We start from the raw sequence: 21,687 nt of genomic DNA, 5'->3' as shown, positions 1-21,687 counted from the left end.
CAATCAATGACTGGCCATGTTAATGCCCAGAGTCCTTTATCCCGTCACAGCTGTCTGCACACGGAGAAAACACTCCCCTGTTAAGCATGAAAGTTAAAGTATCATGCCAGGGAATACATACATGGAGCAGAAAATATATATGGAGTCTTTTTCAAATAATTTTGCATAATTGATCCTCTCGTATTACAGCTGCTACCAGCCTGGGTAGTTTGCAGTGGTGGACAAGAGGGTTAATCTTATGATCCTACAAATGTCTTAGCTAGTCTGTATCTTAGCCAGAGATGAAAAAGACACAATTCAGGTTGTATAAGTAAATGTAAATCTGAAATCGATGTATTCTGTTCTCAATGCTACAACTAAAGTTCTGTCAAGTGTTCTTTGTATGTAACATTTGGAAAGCTACAAAGCACCATGTTAATGAGATACATGAGTAACTAAGTCTACAGTTATTTTACATATTCTGACATAGTCTAGGAGCTCCCCTCAAGGACTGGGCTTTCTTCTGCGAGGTCCTGCTCACAAACTATAAAATAAACACCCCTCAGTAAGAGTTTGTGAACAATAAGCCTAAAATTCAATGCATAGATATACTACTGCCTTGAACACAAATCTAGTCCAGTGCACGCACAACGCAATTCAGGAGCAGGGCTGTAGGAAGTGAGGACACATGCTGCCTTATCAATTTGTGATCCAAAGGCTGATCTTCAGAGATACCTTTATGTACCGCATGTAAATACAGCTTAACTGAATCCAGAAAAGAAGGTTCCAGATTCAGCTAATCACACCGTTCAGTTTGATAGTCATCCAGAGATGTAAGGTAACAGCACAGAAAATTGGGCTGGGATCCTTTCTTTCATGACATGGAAATAAAGCAGATTAGAAGTTCAAGGTGAGAGAATGACCCAGAAAGTACCCTGCAAGACTGCGACTACCATCAGCAGAGCTATTGGATCATCACTATCATCACCTGTATTACACCTTTAGCTCATTACATCAAGGTTATGAAATTTCTTGGCAGGGAAGAGAACAGACTATACCAACACTTTTTATTCAGGAGCCAGATTGCACTGGATAGCCAGGTTCTGGCTGGACTATATGAATTTGTTCCAGAGATCAGCTCAGGCTATGCTGGAGGTAATTTTCTTTATGATAGCTGGAATGGGGCTGTGTTTTGGATTTGTGTTGAAAACAGCGTTGATAACACAGGGATGTTTTGTTACAGCTGAGCAACACTTACAGAGTCAAGGCCTTTTCTGCTTCTTACACCATCCCACCAGCAAGGAGACTGGAGGTGCACAAAAAGTTGGGAGAGGACACAGTGAGGACAGCCAGCCCCAGCTGACAAAGGGGTATTCCTCACCATACAACACACTCAGCAGCAAAAAGCTGCAGGAAGAAGAAGAAGAAGGGAGGGGATGGTCAGGGTTTTGGTGTTTTGTCTTCCCCAGCAACCATGACTTGTGATGGAGCCCAGCTTTCCTGGGGATGGCTGAGCACCTGCCTGTGATGGGAAGTGGTGAATGAATCCCTGGTTTTGCTTTGCATACACGGCTTTTGCTTTATCTATTAAACTGCCTTTATCTCAACCCACAAGTTTTCTCGCTTTTACCCTTCTGATTCTCTCCTCCATCCCACCAGGGAGGAGTGACTGGCTGCGTGGGGCTGAGGTGCCAGCTGGGGTTAAACCACAACACAGGCATGCTGATAACCTGAGATTTCTAGTTTCCTGTACACAGCTGGAGTATGTACTTGTATGTTTTAATTTTGGCTTTGAAAAAGGCTTGGTATGCAACCTTAGCTGAAGCCACATCGAAGTGTGAAAACCCAAGTGTTTCTCGGTGCCTGTGACAGCACCAAGAAACTGTGGTGCCCACAATTTCCTCCGCAATCCACAAGGATGGTGTTATTACTCATCCATTTCACTAGGATATAACTAGTTCCCACTGTAACACCTTTAAAACTCCCAAACTCCTTGGAGAAAAATGCATATGGAGCTATAAAGTACCTTTTCCTCCTCCTTTGCATCCTATCTGTTGAAAGAATGGGTGAAGTTTCACCAGACTTGCTCTCAACAGCTGCTATTAATTACTCAAATTACAGTTTTCTATGTTTGTTTTATCTGGAGGAAGACTCTATTCACACACTAAAGATAAACCTGACCCAGTGTCTCATTCTTTGTGGAACTTATATTCTAATCTCTGCTTATAAATAATTTAAATTCTTACCTAAAGGACCACAAACATCCACTTCATCACCCGCTGCAAAATGTTCACAGCTCTGCCTGAAGTCAATAGAAAGAATTTTCAGATAACTAGGAGAATCATAAGCTAACTACATTCCTCACTTTTGCCTCTTTTTTCTCTGAGAGCTAGATGTGATATTTCTGCAAGGGCAAGGAATGAGGGAGAGAATCCAGCACTCAAGTATCTATTTCTATTTATGCTAACTAAACTGGGAGTTCTATTTGCATAAGGTGACAAAATCAGTGTACAAAGCTGTCATTGTGTCGATAGCCATACATAGAAACATACATACTTAGGCCCACGTGCATTTTTAGGGATTCATATTAAAGTACATCAGAAGTATTTAGAGTACCCTGGGTGGGGTATATCTCACCTTCCTTTTGCTCGCAAGTTTTTCTGCCAAGGTAGAAAGAAATTGATTTTTCCTATTCACTCTCATCTATAAAATTACTTTTTATTTCACAGCCATTGCAGCTTTTCAGCATTCCCCATGAAGGAAAATCACATAGTTGTTTTTCTTCCTGTAACAGCTACATACTGCTGCTAAGTCACAGGTAGGAGGTATTATAAAATCAAAAGGCCTGTTTGCTGCTAACATCCTTATAACTCAGTTTCTTGCAGGAGAGAAAATGGAAGGCTCCAGGAGTGATTCTGAGTGCCTGCAGTTCTCTTGTTTCATCAATGGGAGGTGCAGGTTTCTAAAGCTTCTTAAAAAACAAGCCGCACTGTCTCCGACACCGAGTTTGAGCCTCTCTGGGCTGTTGTGTTTACAATTGCTGCAAAAGCATTTAAATAAATGCCACAATATTAATGAGTTTTTGCAGGGGTAACACTGCAGGCATTCGCCTCATTTGGTTACAAGCATCTCTGCAAGACAGGAGTACCAGGAGCACATTTTGTTTATCTTACAGTTTTATACTAATATTGATCTGCTGAAAAATCCATGTAAAGTTTGCCAATATTTTTGCAGGTTTTTACTGCTTCCACTATAGTTTTTATTCCTTTAATCTACCTGGAGAGCACCCTAGTAGCTTCCTCCAATACACTTTCGCCCTTTGAGACCATGGTAAATTGGACCAAGGAGCCCCTTAGAGCCACCTCCCCCAAAAATCATATTTCCCAAGGATTATGTACAAGTTTCAAAAAAAAAAAACCAGAAAACATATAAAATAATATTAAAAAATACCCACAAAGAAGCCATACATGAGCATTTCCTGCAGACTAAGATTAGAATCAAGTTTAGTTGTCTCCAGGCACATCTACAGCAATGAGACAGGGCTAAGGAGTCAACTTACAGGTTGAATCAAAGACACCACAGACACGTACAGTAAAAACTAAGCCAGAGATTAGTACTTTCTCATAACTCATCAGGGGCTAATGGCCCTTGGCTGAGCTTAAATAGAGCTCATGGCCCACAGGTGTGGGGAGAAGCTCCACAGATGAGGCTGGTCATGGCCCTTAAGGGTTATTAGTACAACTGTTATATTATGTGAGATGATTGCAGTGATGTAGCTGGGCAATCTTTCTGTTGAAGTTAGAGCTGTGTGGGTGAACTTAAGGTTACAGCAATCTCTGGGAAAAATATGATTTTCTTATGGTTTCTCAAATAAAGCTTCAAAGATCCTCATGGTCTGAAGTTCTCTGAGCATCAGCTCTGATCCAGAGAGAAGAATGTGATGTCATTCTTTAAGCCTTTGATATTCTTCACTGTTCTTTTTGTGGTGACCTCTAACAAGGAGCAGATATCAACTTCCAAAGGAAAAGAAATTCTCCAGGTTTCTTCAACATAATTGGTCAGAGTGGCTGCACAGATTCTCAACGACTTTAGTCCACAATTTATGTTGAGTTTCTTAAGTTTGTTTCGGCAATTTGTTGAGGGGAAAAAATAGCATTGACAGCCCCCAAAACAGCCCACATGGGTGCTGCAGTGGTGTTACCCATACAGATGGAGCAGCTCCCTTCCTTCAGTGTTCTTACCTGCACACTGGTGATGTTTTCAGAGCATTTTCCTTGAGCATTTTCAGTGACACAGTGAGGCAAATTCACCCCTCAGTGTGGTTGTTCCAGTGCCTCTGTATTTTTGCGTGGATTACATTTGATGGACGTCCACCAAGTCTTCCTTAGAATCATTATCACTAAAAAGTTGCTGTTTAAAAACAAAACATACAGCTCAGAATCTGTTGCAGTTTTTTGTTTCTCCTTTCCCCCACCGCCCCCAGCTCTGTCTGAGCTGTGAACGAGAGGACTGGGTAGCACGAACTGAGAGGTGTTTGAAATGCAGTGTTCTCCATCCTCCTGAGTCACCGCTAGCCCTCGGCTTCTTTTCTGAACACTTGTTTTCACTGCTGTACTTTCAAACCAAATATGGCCTCACCTTATATCCTTATTAAAACCCCAGCCCGTTTAAAAGCCTAAAATCAAAGCATTTCCTCTTTATGGTACACAAGTGGTTTTTAGAAACAAAATCTAAGGGCATAAAATGAAGTACTTTTGTGTGTTTCTGTAAAACAAATATAGCAACAACATCAACAGATTTGCAGCCATAAACAGAAATTGACGTGTTTTTCATCCATGTTTGAATGAAGATGAAGCAGCAGAAGCACAATAGTGTTTGTACCAGCCTCCAGTTCAATCATATCAGTTTTTATTGTATTGTGGCAATTCCGCAAGCACAAAGCCCTCCCATACAAGTGTGTCAACCACCATACAGGTACCATCATCAAACTGCACAGGCCTATCGACTGAACTCTATGGGTGTAAAGACCAAACTGTGTGGGTGCAGTAACCAAAACGTATGGGTACGTTGATCAAGTTGTACCTGTACGTTGGCTGCACTGCGTAGATATAGTGACCGAGCCCTGCAGGATGGTGACCAAGCTGCACAGGCTCATGGGCAAGTGTAGCGACTGAACCATTTGTTTTCCAGACCCTCCTCAGTGGTGCCCAACAACAGGATGAGGGGCAACGGGCACAGACTGAAGCACAGGAGGTTCCATCTGAGTATGAGGAGAAACTTCTTTACTTTGAGGGTGGTGGAGCCCTGGCCCAGGCTGCCCAGAGCGGGTGTGGAGTCTCTTTCTCTGGAGACATTCAAACCCGCCTGGACCAACCCTGTGTGATCTGCTCTGGCGACCCTGCATTAGGTGGGTTGGACTGGATGATCTTCAGATGATCTTCAACCCCAACCAGTCTGTGATTCTGTGAACCAGGCAGGTGCGCCACCTGACTGAACCCTGGCACTTGCTGACTGGGCTGCACACCTACACACCGGTGTGTCAACACAGTGGCCATGGCACCACACGCAGCCCCCTGGGGCCGGGCCACAGCCTGTGCTCCTCTGGTTTCAGGGCACCGAGTTGACCCATTCCCATCCTCTCGGACGCAGACCCTGCCACCATTCCCGGGTGTGTGAGGGTTTTGCCGCCGGGAGACCCTCCCCTCAGCGCCCCCCGCCCGGACTACATCTCCCAGGATGTAACGCGGCACTGGCGCCCTTAAAGCCCCCTGGCGGCAGCGGGCGGCCGTGTGCAGGCGCGGCGGGCGGGCTGGGGAGAGCGGAGCCCGGGCGGGAGCCGGCGGCACCGAGCGGGGCGCGGGCTGGTGCCCACCGGCCGGGGCGGCGAGAGCCGGGTCACCCGCCGCTGAGGGCGCGGGGAGCGGTCGCCTGAGCTCGCCTGTTCGAGGAGCCGCAGCCGCGCCGCAGCCATGGGGAACCGCGGGATGGAGGATCTCATCCCGCTGGTCAACCGGCTGCAGGACGCCTTCGCCGCCATCGGGCAGAACGCCAACCTCGACCTGCCGCAGATCGCCGTGGTGGGGGGGCAGAGCGCCGGCAAGAGCTCGGTGCTGGAGAATTTTGTCGGGAGGTAAGAGGGGGTGCGCCGGGGGGTGCGGGGTAGAGCGGTTGATGCGCGGGTAGGGCTGCTGCATGGGCAGCGCTGCTGGATGCGCGGGCAGTGCGGTGCATGGGCAGTGCAGTGCATGGGCACAGCTGCTGGGTGCAGGGACAGAGCTGCTGGATGCGCGGACGAGCGCGGTGCAGGGACAGAGCTGCTGGATGCGCGGACGAGCGCGGTGCAGGGACAGAGCTGCTGGATGCGCGGACGAGCGCGGTGCAGGGACAGAGCTGCTGGATGCGCGGACGAGCGCGGTGCAGGGACAGAGCTGCTGGATGCGCGGACAGGCGCGGTGCCCGGGCGGTGCAGCTCCCCAGCAGAACAGGCGGCCGCATGTGCGGTGCCCGGGCGGTGCAGCTCCCCAGCAGAACAGGCGGCCGCATGTGCGGTGCCCGGGCAGCGCTGCAGGACGCTCGGGCGCTGCGGTGCAGGGCAGGGAGGCGCGGGGGAGGTCTCCTCGCCTCGCGGGGGGAATCCGCAGCTGGGTCCCCGCCTTTGCCGCACCTTCGGGTCCGGTGCGCCCCGGCTGTTACATAATGGGGAGGCTGAAATGTCACCGGGGACCAGCCCCTTCATTTCCCTTCTCGGTGCGGTGTTCCCCCCGCGGGACTCCGAGAGATGGATGTTATCGCTGGGAAAGGAGGGGGGGTGTGGGGAGGTGTTTAAGTTTAATCTGCTCTGTCCCCATCCCCCAGCCCTGTCTCACTGTCCTCCATAGCGGGTGCCATGTCAGGAGCTGCGGGGCTATGGGAAGGACGGGGTTATCTCTCTCCTATATGCTCAAATCCCCGGGTGCTACCATTTTGTGACAGGCAATATACTGATGCCTTCCCTTCATGTGACCTTCGCATTCATCATCTGCAACCTGAGTAAACTGCAGACCGTGCTGCCTGGTTATCTGCTCCAGTGTAGACACACCTGGGGACGGGGAGGGGGGCTCGTTCCTCAGCTTGTTTATGACCTCGTTAATTAATTATATTCAATTATACACAGGTTTTGGTTATCAAGGTATTTTTTTTGTGCTATGAGGGGTGTGCAAGTTGTTGGTGACTTGTCTTAAACGCAGAGACTGCTGTGATACCTGGTCAGATGCTTGCGTGGGCTTTTTTTCCTTTCAGCAAACTGCATTTGTGACATCTATTGAGTGTTGTTCCCCCACCCCCACTCTTTCTATTAAGCTGTTTGTTGCCGGATGACTTATAAAGCTTTTCTACTGTTGGAGGGGTCTGCAGTGTGTATGAATTGCTTGTTTAGCTGCGAGTAGCCCCAAATAGTGGGTTTGTGCAAGGGCAGCCTTGAGCAGCGAATGCGGGGTGTGCTGTGTGTGCTGGGAAGGAAGCACAGGGATTGGATCTGGTGCACAGAAAGCATGGCTGGAATAAGATTAGTATTTTTTTCTTTGCTACAGATAAATATTCAAAGAGTTTGGCATATCTTCTAGCTAACTTCCAGCAGTCCTTGCAGTATCCCCCAGGGATGCCAGCAATCGTGCCAAGGACAGGACGTTGCAGGAACACATTTTACTGAACCTCAGATCGTAGACCAGGATCCGCTTGGTTGTCCGTAGACACACACAAAAATAATGATTCCTACCACCAAAGCAAAGAACTTGCTGTGCTGTAGCTTTCTAACTAGAAGGGAAAAATAGATCTCCTGAAATATGTGAACAAAACAGGTTCACCTGTTGGCTCTGCTGTTTTCATGCTTTCTAAGTACTGGCAGCCTAACCTCATAAATCCTTTTTAGCGGATCTATGCAGTCAGTGCTGCAGTGGTGTAATATGTAATGTATGGCTGCCAGGGCAGAGGAGGGTTTGCCGAGGGATAGTCAGTGTATTGGGGTACATTGTCCCTCTCTTTTAGACTGAGCAAACAGGAGGAGATATATTAATCCTTGGTGCGTCTCCACTGGCACCAATTGAGAACTGGGGATTTTCATCTGCCTGGTGGAGAGCAAATGAATTAAATTGTTTTCTGTCTCTGTTTGATGACTCCTGTCCCAGGAGAACTTGTGACCTCACTGTGTCCCATCAGTTGTCTCTCTAGCAGCAAGTTATAGTGCTGTGGCTTTTAGAAAATGAAATAATGAAGGGTCCCCTGAGCAGAAGCTGAGAGACCTGTCTGTAGAAAAGCATTTAGTGGAAATAATTGGAGTGGAAATGGAAAATACGTCAAAGGGAAGAGGTCTTTCTCCATCTGATACCCTTGAGTGCTGGCTAGTTCAGAGACTGGTAACATGAGATGTCTTACCACAGAATGTGTGTATATGCTGCAAAACCCAGTCCTGTTAAAATAATGCTGAGGCTCTGCTGTAATGTATAGTCTCTTTTTTTTGTGTGTTGATATTGGAAACCATGATAAGAAGCTCTGGAAATAGTATTGAGAGTAAGCATGGCTCCTCAATGTAATTGTGATGGGGCTGTTTTCTTGTCTGAATAGGCATAAGAAGAAACAGTGTGCTGGAAACCTCCAAGCACAGAGGCGTGATGCTGGCTGCAATCAATGTTTAGTTACATCTCTTACCAAACAAATATTTCCTTTTTTTCCTCCTGAATGCTATGGCTTGCTAGGTGCTACTGATTACTCTTCCACTGTCACTTGCTCTGCTGTTAACAGATTATCCAACAGTGCAGAGCCTGTGTTTATAATACCAGATGTCGATGTGGCTGCTGTGTGTGCTTTTGCTGCCGGAGACTCAGCATGGTGACTAGGAGACTGGCTGATGGTGTTAAAATCATGGAAGAGATGAGAAGCCACGTAGAAGCCAGACAGGTGACACATCTCTTCATAGACTTGTTTATTCTGGGCCCCAGAACTGGAAGGAAGGTTCTTTGGGTTGGCTGCTGGCGTTTTCTGTTGGTGTGGTTATAGGCTCATAGGACAACACAGGTTGGAAGGGATCTCGGGGGTTATTTTGTCCATTCTTACAGTGGTGTTATTTCCCTACTGCCACCTTTCTTAAATTAGAAGATCTTGGAGCAGGGATCAGCACCAGCAAAACTGGTCTGATAAAAAACCAAAGCATGTGGTATGTGCTAATTTGACTTGAGAGAGCCCAAGGACCAAGAAGGGGGATGTACAAGACAGCCCATAAAGCTGTTTGTAAAGTTACTTGTGTTCGTGCCACTCTTACTTTGCCATGTGAAAATAAGAAATATAAGTGTGGTTTTTTTTAAATCCGAAGATCTCAGAGCACTGTTACACAAATCTTTGGAGTTATGGTACTATTACTGTTGTCTCTACTTTACAAACAAGAAAAACTGAAAGCACTGGGCTTGGCTCAGATGGGCTTGGCATCAGTGTCTCTGCCTTGTTCTTGTCGGATCGGAGGCATTGAGCTGCTCAGCCCTGCTGGGGCAGCTGCGTCGCTCTGCGTGGAGAAAACAAGGCACCTCTGCCTCCTGGAGAACAGATGGTTTAAGGGGGCTGCTGAGAAGGGGATGAGTAAGGACTGGGAACAGGCGGTGGAAGGACTTGGATGGAGGTGAAACCATCTTGTTTGTGATCAAGGGAGCTAAGCTGTGCTGAAGCTGTGGGAAGTGAAGTGGGGTTTACATGAGCATTAGCCCTAAAAGCATCCTCTCGGGAGCTTTTGTGTCCCAAATCAGAGATCCTCAGCATTGTGTCATCAGGCTCTGAGGGTATATACTGGGTTAGCTGATGTTTTTATGTTGCCTGGTGGGAAGCTGGAGGCAGTCATGGACCTAAAGTCAGCTGTGTTGGGCTGACATTGCCCCTCCTAGCAAACTGCAATTTCAGCATGGCTGAAAGAGCAGGGAAAGTGCATCCTTGCATTGCCTGTGGCAAGGATAAGTACCTGTTAAGCCCGGTGCTTGTGCTATGGTCATTGCCTTGACAAACCCAGGCAAGGGCCAGGCAGCACATGCTGCAACTGCATCTTTTTCTTGCAATGTCACATACTGAAAGTGCAAATGTAGATTCTGAAAGCCACAGGATTTAGTTTGGCTCCAGGTATAACTTCAAGGAGCAACTTAGTAACTTCATATCTCAACCTTCCCCAGCCATTTACAGATTAATGCTTATACCCCCAAGATATGATGAGGGAATTCCTTTGATAACGCATCCTTTGCTTTGTTGTGAAGCTTCCCCAGAAAAATACCTTCAGAGACAACAGCAGCATTTAACTGTCTAGAAGTGAAAGATCCTATAGGGATGCAGACGGAGATGCAGATACTTGGCCTGTGTGCTTTTAAGTTACTCAGGCTTCTGCTGCAGTAGTATCACACACAGTATCGTACCTGCTTTGTGGGCCTGAGTGCCATGAGAAGAACTGAGAGCTTAAATCTTCTGAAAATAACTTTTTTAATATAATATATTATGTATAGATTGAGAATGTCTGCTGTCATGGATAATGCTAAGCATCAATGCAGTACTGTAGTGGTAGATTGAAATTTAAACAAGAAGATGCACTCACTCACTTGCTCTACTCTCGCCACAAAAGGGGTCCTTAAATATATATTTTATTTTTCCTTGTGGTTTTAGATACATTTACATGCAGAGAGTAATTGGAAGTCACAGATCCTTAACTGTTGCATGATAAATACATCTGTGAGCTGACCAAATGCTGTTGGGTATTTGCAGGTTAAATACATAGGCATTGCCTGGGAGCTGAATTATTCAGGGTTGCAGAGGATGGTGCAAGAGCTGGGAGTAGGATTCTGCTGTTTAGAGAAATAAATCGTGGTCAAATAATAGTTCTTCAAATGGCAACAAGCCTTTGGTCTTCAGTGAAGAAAACATGTTTTCATCTCATGTTAATTGGGGAAGGAAGAAAATATAGAGCACTGGGGGAAATGGACAATGTGCTACAGTAGACCACAAGATAAAATAATTTAACTGAAGAGAAATCTGTACAGTTCTTGGAAAACGGTTGTGGTGTGGAGGAACAGTAGAAGGAGATACATAATTAAAATGTAACATAAAATGGATGGCTGTAAGGAAAAAAAAAAAGCATGACTGTCAGTGTTTGTAGATGCAGCAGCAGTGTCTGTCTTCTGACTCTTTTAATGTTACAGGGGTTGGCTCAAATAAATGCGATTCTATTATCTCTTCTAGTTCCTGCAGCAGTTAGATGTTCTCTGCAGATCTTGCTATCTGGCTTAATATTATCTTGCTATCTGACTTAATTCAGCTTAACTCTTTAGAGACGGTGTTGTACCTCTGGCAGCTGCCCGCTAGCCTTGTATTTACAAGGAAGAGAGATCCTTATGGTGTTGTCTCAGATCCTGTCACATTTACCCAGGGAAGGGAAACCAGCCGTGCATCCGCTTGGGAAGCTGATGCTCAGTTGGGGATTGCTTGGACCTACTGGTGTGTGAAAATGACAGGTTGTCTTGTCATTGCTGGGATTCATCACCTGACAGATCAGGAGGATGCTGCCTTTGCTAGTGTGGACTCTTCCTTGTTACTGTGATAGTCCTCGTGTTGAAAATCTTAGAGCATCCTGAACTTCAGTTAGTCCTTACTGTACTTTGAGGTAGGTCAGTGTTGTGGGGTTTTTGTGTGTTTGCTCTATAAACAGTGTGCTGTGATACAGGGCTCTAAAGGGTCTGCAAAACCAGCAGGGGAAAGAAGTCAGAAGTTCCTAAAAAACACTCCCCTGTGCTAACGTGGTCAGCTATTATTGTCTTTAAAAAATCCACATGCTTACAACTTTTCACACAGTCAAAGGCAAAACAAAAACAATTTCTATTTTTAAAGGCTTCTGATTGTTTTCAGAAGCCATAGTTCAGTATGTAGCTGGGGATGCCAAGTCCTTGAACCTGACTTGTTTAGATGCTCTGAGCAGGCAGAACTCTGCTCGACGTAAATAGGAGGTGCAGGGGTCTGTCTGAGGCACCTCTTATCTGAGGCAGCTTCTGAAAATATTATTCTAAGGCAGGAAGCTAATCCCCTTCCTGATCTGGTGAATGACTGGATGTCTGTTTTGGACTTCAAGTTTGAGCCTGTCTGTATGAGTAAAAATTCCAAGTGGGGATTTCTTAGCATCTTTAAGACGAACCTTTTCTAGGAGAAATGGAAGAAGTTGACAGCATAAGTTAATCAGGGAAGCAGTTCTTGCTGTGTTGTAGCTACTGGGGTGAAATTTATTATGATGCCTTGAGCAGTGAATTTATTAGACAAGAGCAAACCCATGTGTGCTCCACCCCGTGAGCCAATGCTCAGCTTCTTGTTTCAGGCAGATAATTTTGAGTGGTAAAACCAGAACATTTACTGAAGAGGGTGGCAGGCAGTCACCTAGAAGCATATGGTGTTCAGCCTATATGCCCAATGTAAAATTGGTTTTGAGGTGGCATCTGTGAAAGGAAATTTACTGGTAATATGCAGGGTAAACCTACTTCCTTGATATGCCACTAAAAAGAACCCACCCCTGAAACTTTGGGTGTAATACTTTCCTTCTTGGACTGACAGATCTGTAACCATATGAGTCAGAGCACCGCTGGTTGGGAGGAGAGCTAAAACTAAATCTGGTCCAAACCCAAATCTAGTCATGCATGGTGGGAAAATAACTCACTAGTGGGACAGTTCTCATTCCACTTGAAATCTTCTTTTCCTGATCTCAGACCTGGTTTTGCACATCCTGACAGAGTGAAAGCTCAAGGTAAAGGAATATTGTCTCTAATAACAGGCAGATGGGCATGTTCATCCTTGAGACAGAGTTCTGCTATCTCTGAAACGAAATTATTGTGTGACTAATTTTTTTATGCAGTTTTCTTCCATCTGTAGAAAGGAGAGGCTGTTGGCCTCTGTCATGTAGGTGTATATCATTAATGGACACTTGAAATAAATAACGCTAGAAAAGGTTAACCATAAAGTAGGAAAATGTTTTTCCTTATACCAAATTAAGGCTCTGCAGGGATGGTGGAGCCATGTCGGCCAAGAACTTGAACTGCTCCGCAGCCTCGTCTGCCCTGTGTTGCCAGGTCATTAGGTTTGCTCTGCAGAGAGCTGGGACTGTTGCAACCCCTTTGGCTGCTGGTGTAGATCAGATACTGGAATTGAGGAGTCAGGGAATTCTTAGAAAGCACTGGGAGATGAGACTGCAGTAAATGAGCAGGCAGCAGTTAAATTTGAGAGCACAGCCATTTGGAGCAGGGATGGGGAGTGCAGCCCCATGAGGAATGAGCCCAGGGTTTTATCTCTGGTGACCTTAAACCCTCAGCAGGGCCGGTTGGGCCTGGAGGTGGCCGGACTGCAGGCAGGACTGGTTCTGAAAAGCTGCAAAATGCTGTTTCTCTTTATTTACATTTATCTGTGATCCTTCTAAAGCATGCAGCGTGCTTATTTCTGAGTGACTTGGAGTTTAGTCATGAGAATTGGGAGTCTTGCTCAGGACTAAGTACTATAAATACCGGTGTGGCTGTGAAGAGAGACAACATTTCAGTGTTTACTGCAGGGCTTTGTGACTGGCAGCTGAGAGCACAACCTAATGTTAGGTATTTAAATAGTTATTCCGGGTGACTGGTTGCTATTTTGCACTTATGTCCAGCTTTTTGGTATTCAAATTCCTATTAATGAATACTTTAGCAGTTGAATGTAAAGCAGCTCAGTAGTTTTCTTAAGCTCTCTTATATAGGTGAGCCGACAGGACAATTAAGTTGCTGACGGTCGCCTCCCTGTGTGACCTTCAGGCTCGTCACAGCTCCGAGGCTGGTGCTGACTATAATATCATAGATAACTGCTTTTATTTCCTTAAAGACACGGAACAGGAAGAACGAGCCCCAAGTCTGGAATCTAACAGTGTCTCTGATTGTTCTCTGCCATGTTAGATGCTTTCAAAGCTTTGGCAGACCCAGCCATGACCAAATGGAAGTGAGATGGTGTTTCAATCCCTGGTAAGTAGCTTCTTGCCGTGCAGCATAATGTGCTTTTGGAAGCAGATGTTATGCAAGCTCCTCAAGCTGCGTCTTGCTGACTGGAAGCAAACTTGCCAACTTTACCACTTTTCTGCAAGTCTTGTGACTTGTGTGGCTTTTCTTAGAGCCCTGGACACAGCAATTAAGTGAACAGAAGAGCAGTGTGGCTTTAGTATCAGAAACATCCACTTCTAAGATGGATATTTGTGGGTATTTTTTCAGTAAAAGATGCTTTTTCCCTTAGTGCTCCTTGAGACAAGTATGAAGACTCCTAAAACTTCTGTAAGACCTGCATTGTCAACCCTCCTCTTCCTAAAAATCAGGGTTTAGTCCTAAAACTAAAGCTCTGCTAAAATACTTGTATTATGGTCACCATGAACAATAAATTATACAAAATGAGGTTTGGAATAAACCCAGTTCCTCAGTGGTGACTGAAATGGGAATTGAACTTGAGTCTCTGGGGGTGAAAATACTATGTTAATAATTTATTGCTTCAACAGTCCCCTTTAACACTCCCTTTCCTGTTCCTTATGGCTTTAGGTTGCATTCTCACAGCTGTGTTGAGGGGCGAAGAGTTAACGCTGCCATAACAAACATAAGAACTGCTGGAATCCTGTCTTGCTACGCTACAACTCTCATTTTGTGGTGGTGAAAGTCTTGTAAGAGAGGCCAGTGTAGTGTCTGAGATGCCTGGGAGAGGATATGGCAGATATTAAACTGATACTGATGTGGATTTTGGCTGAAGAGCCAGGCGGTGTTGCTGTAATGCTGTACAAAAGCTGAGCATAAACTGCAGCCATATTCTGGGGTAGTTTTTCAGCTGCATTTAGACCCTTCCTCAAAGCATCAATAGGCAGAAATCTACAGAGATGTCGAATAGTTGGTTCTCAACATCTGCAAGTGTTTTTACAGCAGAGCAAACTTACCCTGGAGAGCACTTGGAAAAACTATTATTTTGCCTTTTTTTTGAGAATGAAGATCCAGGAGCGGGGGAGGCTGTGCTAAATTTATTAGAACAAGGAAAGAGATACCTAAAGGCAAGAATCTTGACGTCTTTGTGTGGTTCCTCCTCTTTGCCTTCCTGCCACTCTTGCATGCGTAAAGGCAGAGTAATTTCTATAGGATCTGGTTTAGGGCTCCGACAGCAAATTAACAGGCTGTTTCAGCTCCGAGAGCTCTTCCTCATCTGTGTAACTATAAACCTCTATGAACAGGGGCTTATAATGAAAATAAACTGTCCCTTTGCCACCTGCCTGCCAGCACAGCAGTAATTCTGTCAGCGGGGGAATACACCTGATGACCTGTTAGTTCAGAATTAAGCCAGTAGTAAACAAAACTCTAACCCTCACAGTTTTTATGCTGATATTTAGCTCCACTGGCTTGCTTATGGTTTACTGTGAACTTATACTGCTCTGGGTCAGGATGGGGCCCCTTGATTCTAATATACACATTGGGTTTTCTCTCTTTCTGGTTGCTGTGATCTCTTGCGTAATCTCTGCCTATTTCTTAAGCTGATTGTGCTTTTACTTTTAATAGAAGCTCCTCTATGAATAGCTGGGAATGGCTTGAGCATGGTGGTGGCCTTGAGAGGAGATCTGTCGCAGTGGGGATGTAGCCGGAGGGAGGTAAGGAGGAGATTGGTACACACTGATACGCAAAGAATCCCCTGGGGACTGCGTGTGACATGTGTCACGCTGCGGAGCTGATGCTGCAGCTCCTGTGCTGCAACTCAAGTCACCTCTTCTCCATCGGTGCAGGTCTCAGCAGAGACCCCAGCAATATAATTCTTCCCTCTGGGCTCTGCTACTTAGATTTGATGTTCCAGTTCCTGGGTATTACTCTGTTTATTCCTGGTCATACAAGATGTGCTTGTTATGCCAGGCCTGCAGGCTACCCAGCACCCCAAACTCATCTTAGAGCAAGAGGTCCATTTCCTGAATGAATTTGTATAGACTATTGAAAGAATTATATTTAAAGAATACTTAATGCAAAAGAATAAGCGAGGTGCTGCATTAGCACTTGATATTTTGCCATCTTCTGTTTGGACAAAGTTCAAATCGCACTGGACGCCTGGACAGGCAAAAGCAAATGTTACTAGAAATCGGTGTATTGGTTTGAAGGGATGAGGAGAAAACACCAGGGCAAGAAACTTAGATAAGCCCTTGTGGAAAATAATAGGGAAAGGAATGGGAGACTGGAAAACTCTGGTCTGTTTGTCCAGATCACTACACCACAGGTTTGCTATAGATAAGAGTGCCTATTAATAGGCAACACCAATTTTGACCCTCCTCTGCTTTTTGAATTTAAGCCCCGGAAGTTTTCCATGAAGACTTGGACTCCTTTGGAAATGCAGTGGATCTGCATCTATATATAAACCTGCCTTTTGTCACCTCCTATGGTCACTGCCCAAACTTGACCAGAGAAACCGTGGGATGTGATAATTTCTGCCCCACTAGTTGGTGAAAAGGACTCCGGCAGACACATTGGAACCAGCCAGGAGGTCAAAAGCTCATTTCTTCTGGGACTATTGATCCAACTTTCATTCTGGTATAGCCTGAAATCGAACTGTCTTGTGTGGTTTCTGAAGTGGAGTTGAATGTCTGACTCTGCACTAGAGGTGTTAGCAGTCAGAATGCTGGTTTTTCTTGAAGGGCTCAAGCAGCAGTGCCTCTGCACTGTGTTTCCAGCCAGGATGATCCTCATTATATCTAAAGCTGCAGAGGTGCATAGCAAGGAGCTTGGCACTGTTCCTGCATACTTCTCCAGGCAGAGTGGAGATAAAAATTGGCATCTGAAGTTTCCTCTGCAGGACGACTCTGCACCTCGGACAGTTTGGTCAGGATGCCCAAGTGCAGCATAACTCTGTTACACCACAGGGAGAGCTCTGTCCTGCCTGTTGGAAGGGAAGGGAAGCAGCCAACCTCCCTGTCCACGACACACTTTGCCTCTTAATGCTGACCCAAGATAAATTATCAGGGTACATGTGTTCAACTTTGTAAACCCACCACCCCATCTCTGGCCACTAGCAGTACATCATGGTTTGAGGTGTGGCCTCCTTTCGTCCTGCAGCTTCTGTTTGGGTTCATATTAGCGGGCTCAGAATGATTTTGCTTTTTCCAATGAACTGTGTGTACCCTTTGTAGCATTCAGGCTCTGGGAGACTGTCTCCTTTCCTAGCGCACAGCACTGTCTGGGAGTGGAAGAAGTGTCATACTGCAGTGATGAAATGTGCCTTGAGCTATGTTTGTTCTTCTCTTGGGTCTTGCAACAAATACCAGGACTCCAGAGGTGGTGGAGTTTTCACAGGACATCTAAGATTACACTTACCATGAGTGTTTGGTATCTGTGAATCTGCCATTGTTTCTGGCTTCCTTCTCTGAAGGAGAGAAGATTTTAAAAAAGGGGATAAACCCCTTTTTATCCAGAGTCTCCATGTGATGAATATCTTGAATATTATTACTGCTGCACAGTCTGGTGGTGTTGCAGAACACAGGAGAGCCTTTAGTGCTGGACTGTGTTTAGTCTAGACTCAGCCACAGCCTGACTTCAGAGAGCTAGGACAGATTAAGGCACTGGTGGTAGGAAATAGCAAGGTCAGCATGTTGCTCATCAGTCTGAGCACACGTTAGTCCTGGGCCGTTATTGTTGCTGTGCTTTCCCATCAGTCGTTCCTGTCCCAGAGTTTTAGTGTACACCTTGTCCTTTTGTTTCCTGCCAGCTCAAGTTGCAGGTGCTCTACAGGTCATGTTTTTCAGGGCTGCAACCCTTCTGTTATGGCACAGCCAGGATTTGTCGGTACATTTGTTTGTGCCAAAGCAGGGCAGTGTTACTGCGGTATTTTGACAGATCAGTGCGGCTGGAGAAGGAGACAAGTGAAGATGCTGGGTCATGGCTTTATTTTATGGCCATAAAAATCTGTGTTTTTTCACTACTGCCATCGTGACTGGACTAATTTGATGCTCTAGGGTGTTGTCGATGCCTGGAGTTGTCCCCCTTGGAGACTGTCTGGAAGTTGCAGGGAGATTCTGGAGATAAAATCTATGTGACATTTTTTTGCTGAGTATAAATGCTTTGAAAGGAGCAAGAGGCAAACTTACTTCCATGCTATGATGGTGAAAATTCAGCAAAGCAGACAAATCTGGTTTACAGCTTGTAGGGTGGAGAATACATCACCTAGTGCAATATTTGTTATACCTGTGGCTCTGGAGGCCCCTGGACCCAGCCGGTGCTGGGGTTGCTTTACCCTGAATCCTGGTGTTGCTACCCAGATCTGGTGTTATGTTTGGTTTTTAAAATGAGTGAAACAAACCTTGTTTTCTCTATCCTGGGATTGTAATTCTTGAAATCAAAACTGCGTTTTCCACAAATACGTAATCCTTCCTGCCACATCCATTCAGGATAACACCAGGCTGCTTATTCCCTTTGGTTCCTGATATTGTCATGTAGAATCAGTGCCATGTTATTCTTTACCTTGAATATACCAAGGCAGCAAGCAAGATCCAGGACTTCATTTCCTGTTACCCAAAAGGTCCCAGAGGAAGCTGCACAGCAGCCGTGCTGCAGTTTTCTGCTCTCTCGGGACTCTTCCCCAGTGCTGCAGCCTAGAGCCAATGCGGCATTTGCTATAATGGGCAGTGACTTTTTGAGATCAGGCAATGCACTGTAGGCTGTACCACTCTCTAAATAATCCTCCACAGTAAAATGCGGAGTCTGAGCAAGAAAACACCTTTACAGATTTTACCTGCAAAAATACAAAGAGGGAATTTTCTTGCAAGTGCACTAGAGGTGTTGGAGTCCCCCGTTTTCCTTTTCCTTCTGTGTTGTACAGGCTCACGTATTCTGGGCTAACCCATCTGCAGGAAGATAGCAGGGAGGGATCTGGCAGATAAGTCAACCCTCAAAATGGAGGAGGGGAAGGATATTCCTGATCAATTTTCTCGCAGCAGAGATGAACCGAAGCAAATGACACTTCGGGTGAGATGGTGGGGGTTGTATGCCAGGTGTACCTCTTGTTTCTCCTGCCAACTCTTGACCTACAGCTGTGGAGACTTGCTAAAAATCTCTGCGACTCAGCAGCTTGGGGCTGCAGCACAGCAGTGAGGGATGCAGGAGCTGTGTGGGCATCAAACTGATTTGTTTCTATGGAAACAAGTAGATTTCACCATGTTGTAGGGGGGTAGGAGGGGAATTATCCCCCTGGGCCTGGTTGTGGCTCTGGGATTGGATTGTTCGCTGCACTGTGATTGTAGAGCAGCAGCCCATGAAGGGATTATCTGTCTGGTCGGTGCACACAACCAGGGAGGGAAGCGCGTGGGTCCAGTCTGCTCCCATTGCAGGCTTCCTCTGCAGGGGTGACACATGGCACATCATGTGTGGGTTTCCCAGGGTCACAGCCCTCTGTGCTGCTTAAAAGTGAAGAATTTAACCTTGGCCACTGAGTCAGCAAGGAGGCTGCCTTATATACAGGCACCTGTGGCTGTGTGTCCCACCCAGGCTGTATAGTTAGGACGGCGGAGGCGATGAGCTGTGCTCACACTGTAGCACACCTAAGCAAGAGCTGAGAACTGTTGGTGGTATTTGCAAGGACTGGGGGGAAACTGAGATCTTCCAGACAGGCCTTGGGTGTTGCTTGCTGATGAAATTACTGTATGTCCTGTATATATGGGGTGCTGCTTTCAGAATGTCGTAGCACCTGAAGCCCTATGACCAGGGTAATGAATTTTGAAACCTTTTTTCTAAAATTAAGCTCACAAAACGGAAGAAGGAAACAAAGCATCAATATAAACCTCAATCAACAGGTTCAAATAAGAACAGTACTTACTAAACCCCATATATTCCCAGTGGTCTGTAGTATTGAGCCTGAGTGGACCCCTTGTGTGAGATCCTAGTGCCGATCCCTCAAAAGGGGCTGACCAACACCTCTGGATTTCAGACTCTTGTGTCTTAAGGGTAAATGCCTAATGACTCAGAGGGAATGCTTTCTTTCTAGATAGAAAGAAAGCAGACCATAGAAAACTGTAAAAAATGGTAATGCCTGTGTGGTTTGAGCCTCCTCCCAAGGTGTTCCCTTGTCTGTTCTCTTCTTCCCCTCTTACAAATGTAGCACAGGAGCTGTGTAACCTTCTCTAAGGAAGAGAAATTCCTTTTGCTCAGTATCTGTCTCTCTTCCCTGTACACAGAGACTTTATTACACGTTATGTAAACTGGGCTGGGGATGGGCTGTAGCTCTATCAGAAATTCTTGCTTTATGCTTTGTAACGCAGCCAGCGAGCTGATCGGATGTGGTGACCCTTGGTTATGGGTTTGCAGGGCTGCATCACAAGAGTGTAGCGAGATCTCTGCATTACTTTTAGGTCATCTAAAAATACATATAGCGCACCTTGAAAGTCAGTCTGTATGCTGCTGTAAGGTCTGTGAAGCACCAAGCTAGGATATTCTGCCTTCCTTGGAATTACTGTGGACTTGCAACAGCAGAAATCCCTGGGGCAAACTCTTGGCTGTGCCAGTTTACTCTGTGGGCTGGCAGGCCACCAGACCATTGAATAAAAGTGTAATACCTAAAGGGTAAGAATGCCTCTGACCTCCTTGGATGTCTCTCACCCTGTGGAAACAGTATGGCCGTGAAGCTCTGTAGTTCTGCATTAGATTAACTTGTGCACAGAGGCTCCAGTGCAGCCATGACTTGGCATAAAGCATCCAGCTGTCTTCCAGATTTTGATATACCCTGGAGCTAGTGGAGTGGGACACAGAAAAATCAGCCTGAAGGATTCAGATAAAAATAAGCAATAGGAAAACTTTAGATCTGCTGCTTCCAGAGTGGGGGAGAGGGGCTGAGTGAGATACAAAGAGGGGAGATGTGGGAAGAGTGAGAGGCACTGACTGCAGTGACTCCTGGGGACCAGTCTGTGCAGTCAGAGAAGCTGAATTTGGTGCACTCTGGAAGAGATTTAGTGCCCTCTGGGAGGCGGAGGGAAGAGAGCTGTTTCCGAGCAAGCATTCATGTAAAATTTGCTATGCACTTTTTGCTTTAGCAGTGTTTATAAAGGTTCTGCAGGCTGAAGTCTGAACACAACCACTGCAGCTGAATGTCAGGAAAGGGAAAGGACATTGAACAGGGCCTGTCCCTCTAGTTGTCTGAGCCCCCTCAGCCCAGGCTTAACTCAAACAATGTGTTCTGAGTGGGGGAATCACATCTTTCCTTAACACTTTTGATGTTCAAGGCATGTGGGTCTTCCCAGGGACTCACAAGGGCGCATAAATATGACTGCATTTTGTTAACAAAAGGCTTTGTGCTGTTCTGTAGGAAAGATTTATGCTCTACCAAAAACTACCAAGAAGGTGGCCCAGGGAACAGTAATGTAGACTGTCACCTCCTCATGATACATCAGTGGCCAGGTAGTTGTGCTGTGTCCCATGATAGGACAAGCCCTATGGCTGAGATGGAAGCTCATCCAGCTGCTGTCTCTCCATGGCACATCGTTTAGTCCCAAATGTCAGTGAAACAAACCCCACCATTATGCTTGTTCATGAGGAACTGGATTTGACTTGCCAAAGTTACTGTATGTGGGCTTTCAAACAGCCAGCCATGCAGTTCCTGTGGCCGTGGATTCTCTTAGGGGGGACAATCTTCTGAAAGGTTTCCTGTCTTCTTGGCAAAGCCTGTGATGTGGGG

The 21,687-nt window shown here is 46.0% G+C and overlaps 1 protein-coding gene across 3 annotated transcripts in view; it reads left to right on the top strand.

Annotated features, from left to right (window-relative positions):
* The first annotated feature begins 5,841 nt into the window (after positions 1-5,841).
* The window catches only part of DNM1 (dynamin 1), a 62,381-nt gene continuing 46,535 nt past the window's right edge, over positions 5,842-21,687 (top strand). Inside the window, exon 1 of one of the 3 annotated variants that reach the window (XM_082067716.1) lies at positions 5,842-6,109. In XM_082067716.1, the coding sequence (XP_081923842.1) occupies positions 5,949-6,109 (161 nt within the window). In that variant the 5' untranslated portion in view covers positions 5,842-5,948. The remainder of the gene's footprint in view (positions 6,110-21,687) is intronic. The other 2 variants (XM_082067718.1, XM_082067717.1) reach the window with 2 other exon arrangements.

Source organism: Streptopelia decaocto (assembly GCF_964273445.1).
Source record: "Streptopelia decaocto genome assembly, chromosome: 17".
NCBI classification, from domain to species: Eukaryota; Metazoa; Chordata; class Aves; order Columbiformes; family Columbidae; genus Streptopelia; species Streptopelia decaocto.
Note: the sequence above shows the minus strand (reverse complement) of the source record. Positions and strands in the feature narration are given on the sequence as shown.